Consider the following 19,857-nt stretch of genomic DNA (forward strand, 5'->3'; position numbering starts at 1 on the left):
GACGCGTGGTCGCGGGAGGCCGTCACGGTCTCGCCGTTCCCGCGCAACGTGCACCCGCAACGCAATGTAGGCACACGCCGGGCCCGGGCCGCACTTCTCGGATCCGTCGCCGACGAACCACGATCGGTCGCGTTCGTCGACGTCGCCCAATACGGTTCGTCCGACCGGTTCGCGGCGGCCGTGGTGGATCACAGGGGCAACCTAACGCCGCGTCCGTGCGGGGCAGGTGTCCGGATTGCGGATATACATTCTGCACTTTAGAACACATGCTCTGGCGGTGTCCCTCGTTACGGGACCACGGTCATCTCACCACGGATGAAGAGTGGGAGGAGGCGGTCAGGCACGGCCTGCCCGTCCCAACGTCGGAACGGCTCGCGGCGGCCCCCTCCCTCATAAGGGGGTTTCGGAGTCGCTCCTCAGGACCTTAATAAAGTTCACTGCCTGCCGTGAAGTGCTCGAAGTTGTTTGCATAGAATGTTTGAAAGAAGTGCGGCCATTGACGTCGCTACAGTGTCGACGTAAAGTGCCGGTCCCGTCTGTGGTTAAGGAGACGGGCCCCGTCACTGCAGTGTGTATGTTAAAGTGCCGGGCCCCGTCACTGTAGTACAGATGTTAAAGTGCCGGGCCCCGTCACTGTAGTGCACGATTATGTTAAAGTACCGGGCCCCGTCACTGTAGTACAGATCTTAAAGTGCCGGGCCCCGTCACTGTAGTCACTACCATTTTATTTAATTATTTCTAACAGCTTTTCTTTGGCGCCGTGGTGGCGCTGTCAGCGCGAGACGCTATCCGCAAACGTAAAACCCTATTCTAAAGCTCTCCACTCCTACGTGCCCCAACGCTAACACCCGCAAAGCTCTTTGTGGCTCCAAACTATTGGGGCCCCTATTCTAAAACTCTTTAATGAAAGCGAGGCTTTTGTACACTGCTGGCTTTTTTCAGCGCTCATGGTTTGCCATGACTTACTTTCGGCGCCTGTCGCATGCATGCAGAGCGCGTGGGAACCTTTTTGATGGCATGCGATCTGCACTATACGCTTGAGCTGCCCACGAAGCGGCCCGGCGGTGCGCCTGCAGCCGTTCGCCGAGGCGAATACTACGCGCACGGTGCGCAAATAGCCTGCCAACTGGCGGCCATGCTTTTGCGCGTATGTGGCGTGGGAACATCTTCGACGCGTGCGTTTTTCTCGGCGCAGCGTCACGGCCGCGCTGGCGGCTGCAGGGGTGGCGTGGTTTTGCGTCGCGATGGGAGGCATTTGGCGCGAGCATTCGACTGAACACTCGGCAGCCGTCGTCTGTCCACAAGCGATATAGCGTAGCGCAATCTTTTAACAATAACGACTCGGTCATACTGGCACAACTCGTACTTGTTTTCCCTCTTCTAAAGGGATCCTGAACCATGCTTGGTGGAAAAACTGTGGGGGCAACTAAGCAATTCTTATGATGCGTAAATGCGAGAGCATTACTTTCGCCGAATGTATCGCCGAGTTTAGTGTTGCGACGAAATGTCGCCGAGATTAATGCTGCTGCGTTATGTTTCCGAGTGTAACGTTGCTGCTTACGAGATCTCGACTACGCGAACCGGCCGAACCGGACACGCACTGGCCGTCTATTTAGCGGTCGTGGTGGCCCGTACTCTCACGCCGTGCGTCGCAGCGTTGTTTTTGGTCCCAGTGCGGGCCAGAAGCCGCGTTGCAAAACGCAGACAAAATCACCGGCCCGAGATTTCCAGCAGAATTTCGAAGCGTCGCCGCTATTTGCTTCCCGGCCGTCACAGGCTGCGTGCACACGGTACTGTGGAGGACGGAGTGCGGCCAACTTGCGAAAGGTTCGGTACGGAGGCCAATTCTACCGTTTAGTGCCACTTCTCTGTACTTGTAGTGGAGAGAGACCTACTCGGAAAGAAGGCAACACCGAGTGAATAGGCTTTTTTTCTTCCTTCGAAGCGAAGGGACGCCGCCGCTTTGTGCTTCTATACGGAAACACTGCCGTTGTACGGCTTACGCACGACGTGTGTAAAGCGCTCAGATGCATTAAATGTAGCTCAGCTTCCTCGGAGCAGCAGCACCCATCGCGTTTCGGTGTGCACCCGAGGCTGCTACTTTTGCAATTGGGGCAACACTTTCGCCCCCGTCTGTGCATTCTTTATCGATGGCGTCGAACCGTGACTCGTCAAGCTGCAGCCTCATCTCTTCACGTGTGTCGGGTGGTGAACGCAGATGTTCGGAAGCTCCGTTTGTCTGACTCGTGCGGCTGCGTATTTGCACCGAGATCGGACGAGCGTGCACGAGTCGTCAAATGCTGACGAGAAACAGTGTGGTTAACACTCGTAAGCTTTACTCTCCAAAACTTATTGCCAGCGGAGAAGCACCTTATAAGGAACGAGGCGAATACCTAGAAGCGCAATCGTGGTCGAGTGCGAGCAGGCCTGTGACAAACATATGTAACATTCCTAAAGCTTTTGTATGTTTATGTAACGTTCTGTCGGACCACATGTGGCTACGCACTCGTACTAAACTGTGCAGTTATCGGTGTCTTAACTGCTTAAGCCGCATTGATACACCAAGAAGGCGCCACCTGCTGCAAAGGAATGAGCTTTCGTAACTGTTGAATGTGACCCGCCGCGGTAGCTTAGCGGCTATGTTGTTGCGCTGCTAAGCGGAAATCCCGGCAGCTGGGGGCGAAATGCAGCAACGTTCGTGTCGCCGTGCAGTGGAGGCACGTTAAAGATTCCCTGGTGGTCAAAATAAACCCGGAGTCCCCCAGTACGGCGTGCCTCATAATCAAATAGGGGTTTTGGCACGTAAGTCTCCGGAATTGGATTCAACTGTTTGGGCATACTCAGCAGGTACGCGAGCCTCCCTCCTCGCTATCGATTTTAGTGGGAAGGACTACGAGGGTAGGCCTAAAGAGGAACGCATCGGGGCTCGACGGACCCCAGGAAGTGTCGACATTGCTTTGGAACAACGCGTTTCGCCATTGCATGACGCCCCCTCGGTCTGTGGATATCATGATGGCTCTCTCTGGCCCATTGTGATGCGGCCGCAGCGCCGCTCCGTCCGGGCATGTATAATAAGCGCAGTGTGCGTGTGTGCGTGCTGGCGGCATGCGTAACAGGCGGCGTGGGCTGCGCAGCTGTTGGCCGAAGGCGCGGCGGGCCGACCTCGAAATAGCGTCGCCCGCGGCGCCACCGCGCGCGCCCATTCCGGCGCCAGCCGCCGGTCGAGCCGCACCGACGGAAAAGGACGACGCCAGTGGATTACCGCTAGCGCGCCGGCCGCGCTTCCGGGCACGCAACGCTTCCTCCGCAGTAGTTGTGTGCGGTGCGCGTGCTTGGCCGTCGATCGCCAGCGAGGGATGCGGCTCTACTACGGCGACTCCGGCGTCGTCCAGTTTGCCGGTGAGCGGCGGCCTTCCCTTCCCCTCTCGCGGCCCGGCAGCGTAGCGCGCTGCACCGCGATGACCGTGCCGCCAGCGCGCATCGTCTGAGGCAATGCAGGCGTCGCAGCCATCGCGCGAGCACTGACTCTGCCCGCGATAGGAATTCGTCTCACCAGCACACCTCTGCGCACCCACTGGGATGATCTCGGCCCACCGATTCTCTCTGCGCCATCGCGTGCCTTCTCGATGTTCCCGCGCTAGGAAGGAGCGCTTTCTCAGACGCTGCGTGCATCCGCGCTATAGTTGCAAGCTGTCGATGGAGCAGGTACAGCGTGGTCTGATGCCTTCGCGTAATCAATCAGTCGATGGTCGCTAGCGGTGTGCGACTGAATGGCTTGTCTAAGTTGCAAAACTTGCGATCCAAATCGGAGGTGCAAAAACGAGTAGAATCGTGCCGTGCTGTCACTCGGCGAGACGGCGGGATGGTGGTGGTGGTAGAGACATTTTATTCGAGAAGTTAATAAGAGAGTGGCTTGCTGTGCGCCTGAGTGGCAGCCCCTAGTCCGGGATGCCATTGGAGATGGCCGCTACCCTCTCGTGCGCCACCAAGGAACGTTGAGCTTCCAAGGTAGCCGAGCAGGTACTCCTCCCAAGCCTCTCTAGTAGGGATAGGGTAAGGGGATGAGAAGGAGACTGCAGTGGCGGGCCACGAAGCCACAACGTGAAAGGTGTCGGCGAGGACCTGACAAGTCGGGCACGTGCCTGAGATTTCTGGCATGAAGTGCCGGGCGACCGCCGGACTAAGGAAAGATTTGGTCTGAAGGCGGCGTAGTAGTAGTCGTTCGTCTGCTTTCGCCAAACCGCGTGCAGGGCCAGGGTAGAGTCGGCGCGAAGTGCGATAATTATCCAGAATATCGCTGTAGCGTGTGAGACTCGAGTTGCCAGGATCCGGCACGGGACATGAAGGGGCCCGGGTCGACAGTGCGCCGCCACACGTGATGCGCGACGTGTCGCGTGCAGCACTCGCAGGTGAAGCACCACGCTGTGCACGTTTTTTTTTTTTCCAGCGAAACGCAGCTGCCGTACGGCTATGGCAGCGGCGGATTACCGCATTAATCAAATTATGGAAGAGCTGTAACTATCTTTACAGCGAAGCTGTGCAACTCTACTCCCCCAGTGCATTTGTCGTGTCCGTGGGCAAAAATGTGGTTAATGCAGTTAGTGCAATACTGGGCCGACCCGCGGCGGAGGTGAAACAGGCTTCAAGCATTCCGCGCCTAATGAAATCAATAAATCAAAATGCATTGTTTCAAGTCGATGGGTATACTGGAATCGTTTGTGAACAGCACATGTACTCACGAGCAGGAGGCGTTGTCATATACGCAAAGGACAGGATGTATGTACAGCCACACACCCTTGACTCGTAAGAGGACAATGCCACCGACTGTGGGGATGGCTGTACCGTGTAAGCGAAAGACGGAATTGTGATATTCACTGTGCGTATATCTCCAGGCACACCCAAGTGTGATATCGAGAAGTTCATGACCACGCACTTCGCTTGGGCAGGCCGTGATGACATTACCCTTGCGATCATCGTTGGAGACTTCAGTGTGAACGTTTAAAAACTAGACAAGAAACGATTCGCCGAGTTTGTGCTAGAAGAGTTTGGTTTGAAGTGCCACACCAATCCAAGTCACTCGACAGCGGTCCCGTATAGATTTAATTTTGGACAAGGTTCTATCTGAGGTTGTAACCGAATCAGTCACTGTATATCACAGTAATCACAGAGCTATCTTCACTGCCATTAACAAATGATGAAAATATACCGTTGCCCAACAGTCCATGACGGGCTACAGCTTCGCTGGCGCCGCGCACGTGTCATGCGCACATAAATCTCCGGGAGTCAAACCCGCGGATCCCCCCGTGCGGTGCCCGAGCTGGCCCCAGGGAAGGGGGCGCCCGGTCGCTATAATAGGAGTGGCCCCGGTGCGTGGCGCCCTGAGCCGGGGGTCAATGCTCCCGGGCCACGAACCTGGCACGGGTGGCTCGGTCATTGCATCCGCGGAAGACGCCATTCTCGTCGGGCGTTTAGCGTCGGTCGCCTCTGCAACCGTGCGCGCCTCCCAAGCTCCTTCCACCTTGACCCCGCATCCTTACCGTTGCAGGCCCTGAAAGTTATCTGTTATCGCCTCTGATTGAGGGCATACAAAGCCAAGTCCTTTCTAATCCAGGAATTCGAACTAGACGTTTCGAACGTCTCGAGTTAGGGCAGTTGTCGAAGTTGTCAGCAAAAAAGACCAACTATCGCTCCGCCTCTGTGGAGTCGTCTGGAGGATTCGGCAGCGGAAGCCTTCCGACAGTGACGGTATCCGGCCGCCCTGTAAACTTGTGACGGGACGTATATATATATATATATATATATATATATATATATATATATATATATATATTGCGTGTAAACATGAACAAATACTTCTTCCAATGCAACTGCTGGAATAATGCGAAAACTTCCAACCGGCATCTTAAACACATCGAGGCCAGAAATTTTTATCTTGCTACAATTCAGATGCATCTCTCGTTGATGGCGCCATCAGACATATCGCCCATTCCACCCGCAAGTACAGTGCCGCGATTCCGACGTTCCGAGGCCGCTGTTTCTTCTCGTCGTGTCACGTTGCGCATTTGGAGGAGGAGCTTCGGAATCGCACGTCGGGCTGACTTCTGACGGCACGCATGCGCGGACGGGTGGAGAGGAGGGTTCACTTTTGTTGGTATTGTGTTATTATGCGAAGCATATTACGAGGGCTCAACCCAGCTCCTCAGGCGCGGCGGTGACCATGAAATCACGTGACACCGTGACGTCACGACAGAGGAGAAGTGGCTTTGGCTCAACTCTTGCAAGACGGGCTGGGTGGGAATCGAACCAGGGTCTCCGGAGTGTGGGACGGAGACGCTACCACTGAGCCACGAGTACAACGCTTCAAAGCGGTACAAAAGCGCCTCTAGTGAATGCGGTGTTGCCTTAGAAACGCGCTGTTTCTAAGGCGTGCGTCTCTTGCTCAGGCGCACATTTCGTTGCCGCGCCGAACGCTGCTTTGCTCGACGCTCACCGCGTCCAATGCGGGGCGCGTAGTCGCTGCCCTGTAGCCCATTGTCTTACACCCCTTGGCGGGTCGACGGGAACGCTGTCGCGTTCCACTCTTGAAGGCGAAGAAGTAATGCATGAGTTGTTTCTTCGTCTAGCCGAAGCAAATATAGCCAAGCAACAGCAGTTCACCAGGCTAAACAGTGGTTCAACAACTAAAATAAAGGCTAGTATGCTTCGCATCCTGGGCTTAACCTTACCTAAGCCACAGCCATTTTTTTCATTTCACCCCTACTTGACGTCATTGTATGGTCAAGACGGGCAAAAGAATTAAACGAGATGACACAAAATCACGAACGAAGCTGGACTGACTGAAACAAAAACAAAACAAAAAGCACTCCTTATGCCACGGAGGAAGGAAACTCAGGAGAGGCCCTGACGTCACTCTTTGTGAATATAAAGTGAAGCCGGAAGTTGGCGTTGCTCCGCCTATCGGGCCAGCTCTCCTCTCTTGCTTACATTTCTCGCGAAACCACGCCGCGCTGCGCGCAAGCGGGCTGCTCGGACGCGCGCGCTCCGCAGCAATACTAAACAATCGTTAGCACGTTAGCATGATTCCGCGAAAGAGGGCAACATTTCCCGCGGATATTCCTTCGTCCGTTGCCATTGCCATGGCTCGGTACATTGCGTACAGCGTTGCATGCGCGTTAATTTCACCAACTTTAGTTCCTCCTGTCCCACCTGGCCATAGCAACATCCGGTAGAGCACGGTCCAGATAACGCAGCGCAACAAAACACGGAGACCAACGCAAACCTGCCCGCACAGCGCCTTAGCCTCGGTACGAAACCTGCGGAGCAACACGTGTGAGCGCACCGAACAATAACAAAGCCGCCATTGTGACCCGAAAGGCGTGGCCGCTGCAGCAAAGAAATAAAAAAGAAACAGCAGAAAAAATTAGAACCTTCTACGTCATTTCCTCCAGACTTTTCTAGCGCGCGGACGGGGTAGGGCCTCTCCTCATGTTTCCTTGCTCCATGCCTTGTGCCTATTTAAATGGCGCGCCGACCGCAAACAAACATCGGCGGCGGCGCCTGTGAGCTCGCGCCCCCTCGCGACCGACACTCCGCGCAGGCTTCGAGCACGGACGGTCGAGTGCCAGAGGGGAAGATAGAAGTGCCAGCGTGACTCATTTGCGCATAGGCCTTTTGCAAGCGTGCCTGTAGTCGTCCTCTGAGAACGGACGCATTTACCTTTCGCACGTAATGTGCGATCGTTCAGCCCCATTCACCGGTTGATGCACGTGCTGATATAAGAAGGTTCTCGAATGATGCGTAGGCGCGGGAGGCGTTCGCACGCACCGTCTCGGCACCTGCGCCCGCGAGGGGAACGTATCCATCGCTCCCGGAGTGCTACAGCCGCGCGTGCCCACCGAACCTAAAAATGATTTCGCGGCGTGTTTTCACAACTCCCGGTGCGAGCGGAGGTGGGGCACCGCGGACAATTGAGTGCGTGGCGGCTCGTCTTCCCCGCTGCGTTGGGGTGTGACATAGTGTTTCCTACAAGAATTACTAGAGGGAACTCTGGCGCTATTGTCTACGGGAGCTGCAATGGGAGCGGTTGTCCCAGCATGGGAATTATGGGAAGTACATGGATTTGCCTAAACTTCGTCCTTTTGGCTTTCATCAGCTTTGTGACTTTGTAAACTCGTCATTTTCAGCAGTATATTGCGGAATAAGTAATTAAATAAACATCATTGAAATTGCCCGACGGCAGGATTCGAACACAGGGACTCGAGCACAGAAGCCTAGTATTGAAACCATTAAGCCATGGACGCACGTATCGACACGCGAATGAAACGCCCTTATGAATTTATCGCGGGCATGTCAGTGCGTTGAGACGCTTGGCGCGTTTCGATTTGGCTATCTGGACAAGCTCAATTGTTGCAATTAATAGCAATTGTACGCGGTCCCGGCGTCTTCTGCACTTCGAGGAATATAGATTGCGCCGAAATATACGACAATAATATTTATATAGCGTAATATACAAAGCCACAAGAACGTCTGAATCCACAAGCACGAAGATCAGACAAATCCACGTACTTCCCATCATTCCCATGGTAGGACAACGACGGCAGCGCCAGAGTTCCCTCTAGTAATTTTGTAGGAAACAATTCTTGTAGGAAACTCCATGGGGTGTGAGGCATGCGCGCTTGGGCGTCTGTGCGCGACCAGGCTATGTGACACGAGTTACTGTAAACTAAACGCAGATTTAATATTAAATGTACCATGTACCGTCCTGTCGTGTATTCGATAGTCGCAGCGCCATTACAGAATGTTCTCTTTCAAGAACGAATAGTCTCTTGGCTGTCCACGTTTTTCTTTCTTGTGTTTTCTCTCCCCAGGGATAGACAGTCGGCACATCCGCGCGCTGTCTTTCCTTGGTTTGTGCAGAGGCGCGTCCGTTTGGTGGCTCCTCCTCGGTCGGTGGCACGCGCAACTCGCAGCGTGGCTGCGGCGGGAACCGAGAGAGCTTTCCGCCGCAAGAAGCGCGCAGCGCCCGTCGACGCTGCCGGTGCCGCTCGGTTCGTGTCTGGCCGGCGATCGAGAATGCGTGACCGCAAAAGCGGCGTGTCGCGACAGGCCGTGTTTACGTCGTGCGCCGCAGACTGACGCAGTTACGGCTCCTGCAGCGCACACGGCGGGGGGTGGCCCTCCCGAGAGTCTGGCGCACCGTCTGCCCGCGTGAAGCGACGCGAGGGGGGGGGGGGGGGGGGGTCTGCGCGAGAGGTCCGCTTGACGACCGAACGAACGCTTATATTTGAGAGGCCTCCATTGCGCGCCGCGTGATGAAATATTCTCGATCCCCAATTTGTGGAATCGCTGCCGTAGGTTCGTGGGTCCTTCACCTGTTCGCGAGCGGCAGTCTCTTTCTCGCCCAGTCAGTCCGCATCTCATCCACGGTGAGCCGGCGATTCCGCTTTCGGCGATACGGTTGTTCCGGCGTCGGCGCGAGCCCGCCGTGCCCGCAGCGTTTCACGCCGTGGGAGACGTTGCGTGGTTCCGGCGGCGACTCCTCGCGCGTGCACCTGTCGCCTCCTGCGCGGGTGCGCCTCATCTGCATAGTGCGCGACAGATCCGCTTGCCGCGGCCTCTCCTCGTCGGGCCAAGGTCCCGCGCGGGGGACCCACGCCTCTCGAGCCTGGGTGTCGCCTGCCGAAGAGTGCGGTGCTGCGAGAACACGAAAGTGCCGTGCTCCATTTTGTTGTCAACGTTTATTCCTCTTCCAAACGCGTCAAGCCTCTTAGGAAGGGGCTTTTGGTGGATCCCGGGTAGGGAATAACGGGGAGAAAATAGCGTAACGTGGATTGAATGCAAAAGAGTGTCCCGGGCTGGTTTTACTAAATGGGTATGCGTGTGTCGGAAGTAAGGGAGGCTGCGGATAACAATACGTACGAAGTATAAGCGATTCGTGAAGCGTGTTGTAGCCGCCTTTGTCCCGTCGCCCTAGTTTCTTCGCTCCATGTTGCTGCTATTGTACCCAAGTGCGCGTTTGTACGTTCCCGACGGTACGCTACACGAATCCGATGGCAGTCCGAGCGCTCTAGGGAGAATTGATGCGCGCACCGTGCAAGCGAAGAGCAGAGCGGCTGCTCCTGCAGCAAACGAGGAAGAGCAGCGCGGGGCACTGCCCCGCGCATCTCTTGCACCATCTCCCACGGCAGAGAAGCGCACGAGTTCTGACAACCAGTCAATATTTTTCTCAGGCAATGTGCAGGGTGCTTCAGCGAACACTTTTGAACATTTTTAAGGTTGCATCTGTGGCAGATAGCTTAAATATAGTTCACATGCTGGTCTACTCGAATAGGTGGATAATACTTGCACGAAATTTCAAATGCATAATTCACCAATTAACAAAATCACAAATAAGTGTTTAATACCCCTGTCACACGGGCACCCGCGAACTCCATTGAACTCCTTCGTCTTTACACCAATGAAGTTGCGCTCCGTGTCACACGATCTCCCTTGCGCCAAGGAAGGTAAATGGAGATTTCGGGCGAAAGGAGTTCGGCAGTGACCATTACGGTTGGATGGAGTACTCACGTTCCCAGGCAGCTACAGTTCTGCAGAAAACCACGCTAGTAAAGTCGTCGTAACTGGTTCATTTACAAATTATAGCATTATTTTTTTTTTGCCTTGGGGTATATGCCACATAATGGAAGTTTTAATTTGTTTTCAAGGGCATCAGCACCTGCACTCTCTACACCAATACTTCGCCACGCGGCATCGGGAAACGTCGTTCCGCCATTTTGTTTGTTTTTATATGCACGGGAGCCGCACGTATCGTACGGGTGACATTCTCCGGGTGACACGCACCATGAGCGATCGCGGCGCACCGCGAACGCACAGACACGCGCGATTACACAGCGGAATCGCAACTCGAAGCGCACCGGCCCAACTACGTGACCCGCTCTGCCCACGCACGAAAGCAAGAGCGCAGTGTGGCCAGCATCGCTTGCAACTTCGCTATGCTTGGAAAACAAGTCTTGCGCTAACGTACCGCAAAGATTCCCGCTGTGATTTTATGTTATTACATACTGCGTTAAAAAAATGCACATCGATTACTTTAACGGCGACCGTATACGTGAACAGTTGCACGCGGAAGTAAGCGCAGCAGCGCCGTCCGTGCGGCGCCCGTCGAAAGCTCGCGCTGTGCCGCCGCAACTCCATTGCCGTCAATCTCCGTTAGGGAGTTGCATGCTCAACGGAGTTCGCGGGTGCCCGTGTGACAGGGGTATTACCTTATGGCCCATCTTGCAATTTACAAATTCTATCCGTGGAGTTCGCAAGGCGGATCCACTTGTAACAAATTCTGTGGATGACACCAGTTTCGGGATATTAGTTGCCAAACCTTACGGAGGAATGCATTGGCGTCCCAGTTAATTTGTTAAAAAACGTCGTTTTGCGCATTGAAGGGTAATAGTAACTGGAATGCCAATGCATTTATCCGCTAAGTTCGGCTGTTTATTAATATCTCGAAACTGGTGCCATTTTGAGAATTTCTTCCAAGTGGATCCGCGTTGCGAACTCCACGGATAGAATGTGTAAATTGCAATATGGACCGCAATGTAATCAGCTAAACTTTTAATAGTGAGTTTCTGTTAATTATTCGATTACGCATTTCAATTTTTTTGTGCAGGTATTATCCGCCTGTTTGAGTAGAGCAGCACGTGAACTGCAACTGTGCTATCTGCCACAGGTGTAACCTTCAAGGATGTTTAAAAGTGTTCGCTGCGGGAAAAGTTGAAATGTGCGTGTGAAACTGGCACGATTACGCAGAGTCGATCGTGAATGTGTTCTTTTCAGACCAGTTTGGGGATCGCTCTGAGGAGAAACGACGCGCACTGGCCCGTTGCTTTGTCGGTTATTCTAGAGGGGTGATCGCGGCTTAATTTTGAATGCGCGTTCGGATCCTGCCGGAGACGTGCGTTCGAACGTGTAAAGCACAGTCGCAACAGCGCTGGTTTCTCGCTGTTCGCGGCTTCCGTCCGTCTTGCGACAAATCGCCCAATTCATCCCTGGTGGCGTGCGCATGCTGCGTCAGGATTGTGGTACGTGGCCTGGGCTGCAATTTTGTAGCGATGCCTTATTCTATGCTATTCTTATCATCCACCACACACGGCCGCCTGATCGCGTTGATAATGTGGGCAGACCGTCGCTCTGACCAGTGGCCAAGCGCGAAAAGCCGGAAAAAGCATAGAATGGGAAAAGGCATCGCTACAAAATACCGACCCTGGCCCCCTCACGGCTGCCTTGTGCGCAGTTGCCACGTCGCAAGCACCGCTATAGCGCGCTCATTATGCGCGCCGTGTCGCACGCGAACCGTTCCCGATTGTTCGTGGTTTTGCCGCCCCTGCACGACTTTCCGCACGCGAATGCGAGAACGGCCGCCGTTCATTGTTCCCGTCGGATGGCCGGCCTTGGCTCCGGCCGCCTCGCGCGTGTCAACGCGCTGTTGGCACTGAAGCCGCGGCTCAAAGTAAACGCCGCTATTGCGAACAGCACCGTGCGCGCCGCTTCTCCAAACAGTGCGCTACAACGGATGGCGTCAGGCATAGCCGTGCCGATTTTTGTTTCAGTCGTTCGCTTGGATCTTACCGCTTTTCGTTTATCTTTTCATACAAATATCGCGTGTATCTCGAAATTTGTTTGTAATTAAATCTAAATACGAAGGAGACGTTATGTAGACATTGCTCTGTAAGATAACTCCACTGTCGAATCGCTGCTGTTTCGTCTCACGGGCGGGAAATCGAACCTGCCGAGTGCGGTGAGTAGTGCGTCCTTTTATGCGCACGACACGACTGCACGTAGATGTGTGCCCGTAGCGCTTGGCCAGCGGACTCCGAGCCTCGGGCCGTCGGTTCCGCACACTCGCGCAGCGCTGCGTAGTTGCGTGCAGTCCGTGTGTCGCCCGCACGGCGAGTGGCCGGCCAGCTGCTCGAGCAGCGCACGCACCTTGGCGCGGGGCGAAGAGCGGCGGACCGGCCTGCAACTGCGTCTTGGCGCGCACTTCACGTGCGACGGGTGTTCCGGGCGTGAAATGCGAATGTCCGCCATGTTCGCTTGCTCTCTTTCGCAATTACGCGTGCGCTTGTTCGGCGCCGCGGTACGAATTGTCGGCGGAGAAGAGCAACTCGCGACCGTGCGTTCATTTCGCTTCTGCATCGTGGCGCCGGTCGTCGCGCGATTCCCGAGGGTGTCGGCCGGTTGTATCGAGGGCGAGCTTGCACTTGTAGCTGTGCTGAGCTTTCGCGTATGTTAGAGCGCAGTTCTTTCCAGTGTCACCTGGGAGTATGTTTTGTTGGGCGCGACAGAGAGACGAATTGCGCCGTGTTTGAGGCCGCCATGTTGTCGTCGCTCTTGTATGAAAAAAGGATAATGTTGAAGTCGAAAAGCATTTCAGGCAGAAATGAGAGCATCTATTTATTATTCCGTTCAACAGTTTTTCCTCTCGTAAAATCTCTCGACCGCTGACCACTTATGCCGCCTAATGTGCCACGACTGCTCGCAAGAGCGGTCGAAGGCAAACTTTACACACTGGTGCGCTGCACTGTGCAACCTGCAAATGTACTGCATCGTTCCTTTTAGTTGCTTAGCACTGGCGGTACCGAGGTCAACCCGCCTGCATGTTGGCTCGTGTCATAAAACGAAAAGGCAAGCCAGTGCTCCTATAGGGATGCCCGAGGGGTTGGGCTTTTCTGAGTGAGAGAAATCACGCGATATAACAGCTTGCGTCGTTATTGGTGAAGCAACCCCTGGAATGATCTACCTTGCAGATCATCTAGTTAACCTCTTGGCAACTTTCTCGCTCATTTTCCGATTTGCCTTCGTAAATCGAATCGCTTTGCCTTTCGTAATACGAGCATAAACTATCTACGAAATTTGACTCAGCTGCAAGAAATAAAAAAGAATAGGGAGTTTTAGAATAGGGGCCCCAATATTTTGGGGCCCCAAAGAGCTTTGCGGGTGTAAGCGTTGGGGCACGCAGGAGTAAAGAGTTTTGGAATAGGGCTTTGCGTTTGCGGATAGCGTCTTGCGCTGACAGCGCCACTACGGCGTCTAAGAAAAACGATTAAAAATAATTGAATAAAATATTACATTTTATGATATGAATAGTAATTTTGACTTGCGTGTATTCGCGTTTAATTACAATTTAGAGGTTATTCTTCAAGCAGCAACCAATTAGTTGTGCTTAGTTTTGAGCAACAAAACCAACTTTACGTGCCTTCACCAGCCAAGCTTAGCCGTGTTAGGCCTACGAGCCATAAAATCCACACTCGAATTCGGAATCAGCGGCGTCTAATGAATCAATCTTCATAACATCCGCTAGTTGAGAGAAAGCGATAACTGCAGTCACTTCTCCTAGCTTGCGAACTTCACGCGTTACCGCGAATCGAACCGAGTTTGGTGCTAGGTGAGCCGTCGCTTCGATGGGTGCCGCCATGTTTATTGACGCAAAGCTTTTGGGAACGCTATTTGGGCTCCCGCTAAATCGGTGAAATAGCGTTCCCAACGCAAAACCCAAATGCAGTTTGCGTCTCGCGCATGCGCAGTGGCTTCGACGCTATTTCTTTGGGGCCCCAAAACGTTTGGGGCCCCTATTCTAAAACTCTCTAATAATTCACGCTCCACGACACACGTTGAAACACACGGTCATGTAATGACTTTTATCGCCCCTAAAACTCTGCAGTGAAGCGTATACACAAAACACGGTCTCCCAAACGCGCTGACCGGCTTGGGAACTTGGTTAAATGTATACCAACCGGGAGTTGAAGGAAAACGGTACGAAAAAATATATATATTTAACATTTTTTAGTCTATGGTTTGTGCCGTTCATTTGGTATGTGCAATTTGCTCCCTTTGTTGTTGAAGATGTTGTTTTCACTGCTGCCTAGAGAATGGGGGCTACAGCTTTCACAAGCTGTTTAGGACATCCTTTTCTGCAGCTCCTCTGTCTTTGTTCCTGTTTCAAGACTGAAATAATAATAATAATAATAATAATAATAATAATAATAATAATAATAATAATAATAATAATAATAATAATAATAATCACTGAAAAGCACGGCTTTTGTGAACTTTGGGTGGGAGAGTGAACCCGGACTTTCCTGCTATCATCCAGGTTCGTTGTGTTGCAGTTTCCAACCTGATTCAGAGTTCGCGTGATGCCCGTTTGCACCGTCGGTTGCAAAGTTATGGTACGCGCTTCATGGCACGTGACGCACTTAGCATCTTCAGAAGCACAATACAAATAAAAAGGCTGATAGACGCAGTGCTATTGCGAGAACACGTCCGTTTGTGTTTTGATTGAGCCTGTGTGGAAAGTGGAGGCCTGAGCATTTCCTGCGCCAGCGATCTAGCGTAATGATGTGATATTCATTTTCTACTTCAGCGTCAGATTTAGAACACGCCGTAGACGTGACAAAAAACAGCTGTAAAGGACGAGAAGCAAGTACACTGCTGGAACTTCACTTTATGACAGCACAAGAACGTATGCATAATCTTAAACGACGGCTGCGGCGCAGTGAAGCTCTGCCGAGAAGGGAGGCGTGGAGTTCACCGGCTCTGCCGGTCGTTAAAATGTGACGCCAGCTTTCGACCCTTTGTTACGGCGCAAGCACCTCGGCGCTTTCGAAAAATGTTCGCTAGACAGAGGAAATATTGTCTGCCATTGTGATGATGACATTCGAGCGTGCTGTTTGTCCAGTGCCCGTAACATTTAATGCTCGTGCGGTTCATTCGGAAGATCCATTTGCTTCCTATAAGCGCGGTTGTTCATTACGAAGCGATGCGGCAAATATCGGGAGTCCTAACGTTTGCGGATAGCGCCGTGGTCCAACGGCACGTTTCGTCCGAGCCATGTTTTGACCAAGCTAGGTCTTCGTGTTCCTTTTAACTCGATTTTCGGCAGTGCTGTTCATCGTCTCCATATTCTGTGGCGGTGAAAAGAAATTTGCAGCAGTGCAGAAGGTGAGTGCCCCTCCTGGGACGTTATGGGCGCAGACACTCTCCAGCGGTGCGCGCTTCTCTACAAGAGCAGCGTCTGCTTTTTTTTTTTTCCTACGCGCCGTCAGCCGCCATCGACCGGTTCTGAGGGATTTTGCCGTGCGAGCTCGCGCCGGTTGAGACACGTCTCTCTCTTGGCGGACGAGTGAGCCCGTCGCATGCGGCCATCCTGGTCGGGAGTTGCTCCTGAAGTTAACGAAGGCCGATTTGGCGCCAGAACGCAGCGCACGGCCGATGCTGACGAACTGTGTCGCGCTCGGCTCTGCAGACGTCAAGAAGCCGTGCTTCTGTCCGTTCCCTCGATCGTTTCAGTTGTGCAGCATATTTCAGCGTGGCACTCGCCTCGCATCGCAGTGGTCTGGTCCCCGCGGCATAAAAGTCGACACAGGCGGCACCGAACGCCTGCTGTGCTGCCGTTTGTTCTCCGCAGGAGTCCTGCAGGTGCTGTAATGACGTCACGTGCGTGTGTGCGTGAGAAACGTAAAAGCTCACCGTGGAGGCGGACGTTTCTTCCGCGCCCCCTCTCCTGCTGGCGGGCAGTGGAGATGCGTGCGCCTTTTCCAGGCACCACGTGTCAGGGAGCTCGCTGGACGGCGCACGAAGGATCGAAGGGCACGTGTCGACGCCGTAGGCCGCCTTCGTGTGGCCTTTGCCGAATCGGGCTCATTCCGAACCTTACTTGTACTCGGCCTTTTGTATAGACATCTCGCCCTATTATCTACTTATTTCGCCTCACACGTGCAGTCTCTTTTTTTTTTTCAAGTCACCACTGCCAGGACGCACCTATCGCCGAGCCGAATGCCTGACAAAGCGTTCGTTGCTTCCAAGCCCTGGGAGGGACAGCGCTCGATGGCAGTTGTTCCGCAGGAGTGCCCGCTTCTTCCGAGCGCACAAGTTGCGGCGTGCGCCATCCACGCCGCGCGCACGGCTCTTTCTGAGCGTGCCTGATCGACGGTGTTCCGTCGCTTCGCGATTCTATAAGAAGTGCAGCGCAGCCGCCATTTCTGTCTGTGCCCCGTCGATCATCCTGTTCGCAGCCTTGTCCACGACGTGAATCTGCGAGTAGTGTGGCCATATGCAGGAACACTATATATGCGAATGATAGGAAAAGAGGGCCGCCAGACGATGCGCCTTCCTTGCTTCGCATTCTTTGTACGGGCCTCTCGAACACTGGCGCCCTTCCGCCTGTCTAGAGGGAAAGCTTGCAAAGTGTAAAGGCAGCGAGCACGCTACATTTAGTGCCGTGGTTGCCAAGCTCGCTGTCGCGCTGATGAATGAAACAGCAATGAATGATTATATGTTTGTCTGAACGGGCGATTCGTCGTACACCGTCGAGCGTGGATGGATGGATGGAAGGTAGGAGCGTCCCCTTTGAAACGGGGTGATGGCAGTTGCCACCACGCGCAGCTTTTTATTTTTGTGGCGCCGATGAAACTGCGCCACCAGTGGAAACGATCTGTGTCCGTGGTGAGCCGTTTGTGCATACGAAGCTCGCTTCCCGCCACCCATCCCAACCCCATGCGACATGCAGTCGAAGAGTGCCCCGTGGCCCCTTACGTAGACAGCCATCCCACTGCAGGGTGCCTTTCTATCGAAGGCAGCGCAGGTACAGTGGCTACTGTAGCGCATGCCACAGCGCTCCTTCTGCCTGTGCCGGTGGAGGGCCGACCGGAACCAATTTTCGCCGCCATGCTGGCCGCCGCGTCCTCCCGGAATAGCGGCGTCGCGCGGCACCGTTCTCGGCGGGCAAGGACGTCTCCCCCGGCGTCTGGATGTTTCTCCTCTCCCGGTCCTGTCGCTTCCGCCGGCCTCTGTGGCGAGAACGAACGAGGCTTTGACCCCGCTTGCTGGCATAGCGCGAGTTCTCCGAGGATTGTGGAGCTGGCGACCGAATTGGAGAACGTTGCACCGCCGCGCAGAGGCCCGACTGATGGCGTCCCACTGTTCTGCTCCTGTTCGGATTACCAGTCGTAGCACCGAAATTTCGATGGAGGCAGAATGGAAATACACATTTGCTATTCAGTGTTCAAAATCAATACACGCCAGTGCGGCTGCGAGGCGCGGGCTTGTCGACTTCTTTCCTCGTGCATGTTGTTATTTTTTTCCATAGCTGAAACGTCGCACTTTAACACGTCGCATGTGCAGGTTCCTCATCTGGCGAATCCATCGCCGTAGTCTTGCCACGCACAACTGTGCTCGTTTGTGTACGCGTTTGCTGCCGTACGTGTTTGCACGAGACGGCACCGACGTCTGCGTGCGCGTTGAGGGCACTGCCCCATTAGTCGTATTCGATATGCGCGTAGCTGACGGTCATTCGTTGCATTCGGAAAGTTCTGGATACCGTCCCCGAAGACTTTATTCGCATGTAGATTGCCTTGTGTGCACCGCGCGGTATTGTTATGGAACATTTGAGGAAACGCGGTAGTTGTCACCGAAAGCGATGTTATACCATGGTTTCGTGCGAAATCGAAATGTTTTTTCACCGTTGCTCTCAAGTCTGCTGTGAAGCCCCGCCCATGCCCTTATAACCACCAACCACTGTTCCTCCGCGAGGCTGCAAATAGGTCGTACTTCAAGCTTTCCCTGTTACCTAAATAAGGCGGTAAGCACAGAAGTAAAATTATAAGCGCGTATTTTTATGCGTTTTCAGTCGTCTATTACAGTAGAACGGTGAAAGCCTAATTCATTATTGGACTGAAATTAAATGCTTGCTTCGCTGCAACTATTTACTGTCAAGTTTCACTTCAGTTGGCATTCAAGGTTCATGAGTAAAATGGGCTCAGCAGTGAAATGAAATTTACCGCGGACCTTTGAAGAACGATATGCTGACTCCGTACACTTTGTCTATGTCTGTTGCACACCTCATTGCTTCCGCCGATGAAAAGGCTCTCCAAGAACAGTAGACGCTCCAGAGATATCAAGTACGACGCCATTTTGAAAACGTCGCATGATGAGGACTGTTTGCTTCTGTGATTGGCTAGCGGAGTAACCCAGCCGCGCGTTCCGTGTGCCTTGGTTGCCAACTGCTGTTCTTCTTAAAGTTTTATCCTACTACGGTGTGCCTCACTTTACCTCCATGGAGCCAAGCGAGCGCGCGCTTGCCGCCAGAATGCCGTTCTGGTTAGGCATGTAATGTGTTCTGTCTGCCGGCAGTGCCGCAACAGGCTTCTGTCCCGCAGTCACTTCAATGGGACAAAATGTCGCTTGAAATTGCGGAGTTAAGTTTTTCCAGCTTGGACAACCCGCCTGACCTGCGTGTACTGGGTAGGCCTCCCTGTCCTGGTGTCGCCGAGTTGCATCACGGGACAGTGGTACCATCGGCTGAAGTTTAATGCTCTGAACGAAAAGGGGTCGACGTGGAGCAACGGCAAATGTGGCGCCCCGCAGTGTCCTTGTGCCGAACTCGTTTCTTCCTCTCTGGGCCCGTCGTCGACGACGGCTGTCGCCCCGTGCCTCTCTGTCAGGCGTGAGTGTATGCGAGGCCCGCGCTACGTTGCCTGCGGGCTCGCTCGCGTGCGCGTTGGCGTGAATAATCGCCCGGTATGCGGCGCGCTTGTGACTCGACGGCGGTGACCTTGACGAAGATCCGAGCTCGTCGCTCGGTGCCAGCACTTCCCGTTGCGCTCGCTGTGGAGGAATGCGCCAGTGAAAGCTGTGTGGATACGTGCGCTCTCGTTGTGTCATAATGGAGGCCTATATTAAACGTTGCAATGCGGGCTGGCTGGATCAGCTGAGCGCATCACGACGCGCGTCATGCATCGATACGGTGACCTCTTCGCGAGGGCGTGCATGTTCTGCTGCTTTGAACAGGGCGGTTGTTGTGGTTGC

At 53.9% G+C, this 19,857-nt stretch overlaps 1 protein-coding gene across 9 annotated transcripts in view; it reads left to right on the forward strand.

Moving 5' to 3' along the window:
* Nucleotides 1–19,857, forward strand: part of LOC135904002 (ensconsin-like) — a 137,393-nt gene that overhangs the window by 26,387 nt on the left and 91,149 nt on the right. The window contains exon 1 of one of the 9 annotated variants that reach the window (XM_065434519.2): nucleotides 3,227–3,399. The exons of 7 other annotated variants lie outside the window; for them this stretch is intronic. In XM_065434519.2, the coding sequence (XP_065290591.2) occupies nucleotides 3,357–3,399 (43 nt within the window). In that variant the 5' untranslated portion in view covers nucleotides 3,227–3,356. Of the gene's footprint in view, nucleotides 1–3,226; nucleotides 3,400–19,857 lie in introns of those variants that run through there. One more of the 9 variants, XM_065434525.2, reaches the window with a different exon arrangement.

This window comes from Dermacentor albipictus, chromosome 5, assembly GCF_038994185.2.
Source record: "Dermacentor albipictus isolate Rhodes 1998 colony chromosome 5, USDA_Dalb.pri_finalv2, whole genome shotgun sequence".
NCBI lineage: Eukaryota > Metazoa > Arthropoda > Arachnida > Ixodida > Ixodidae > Dermacentor > Dermacentor albipictus.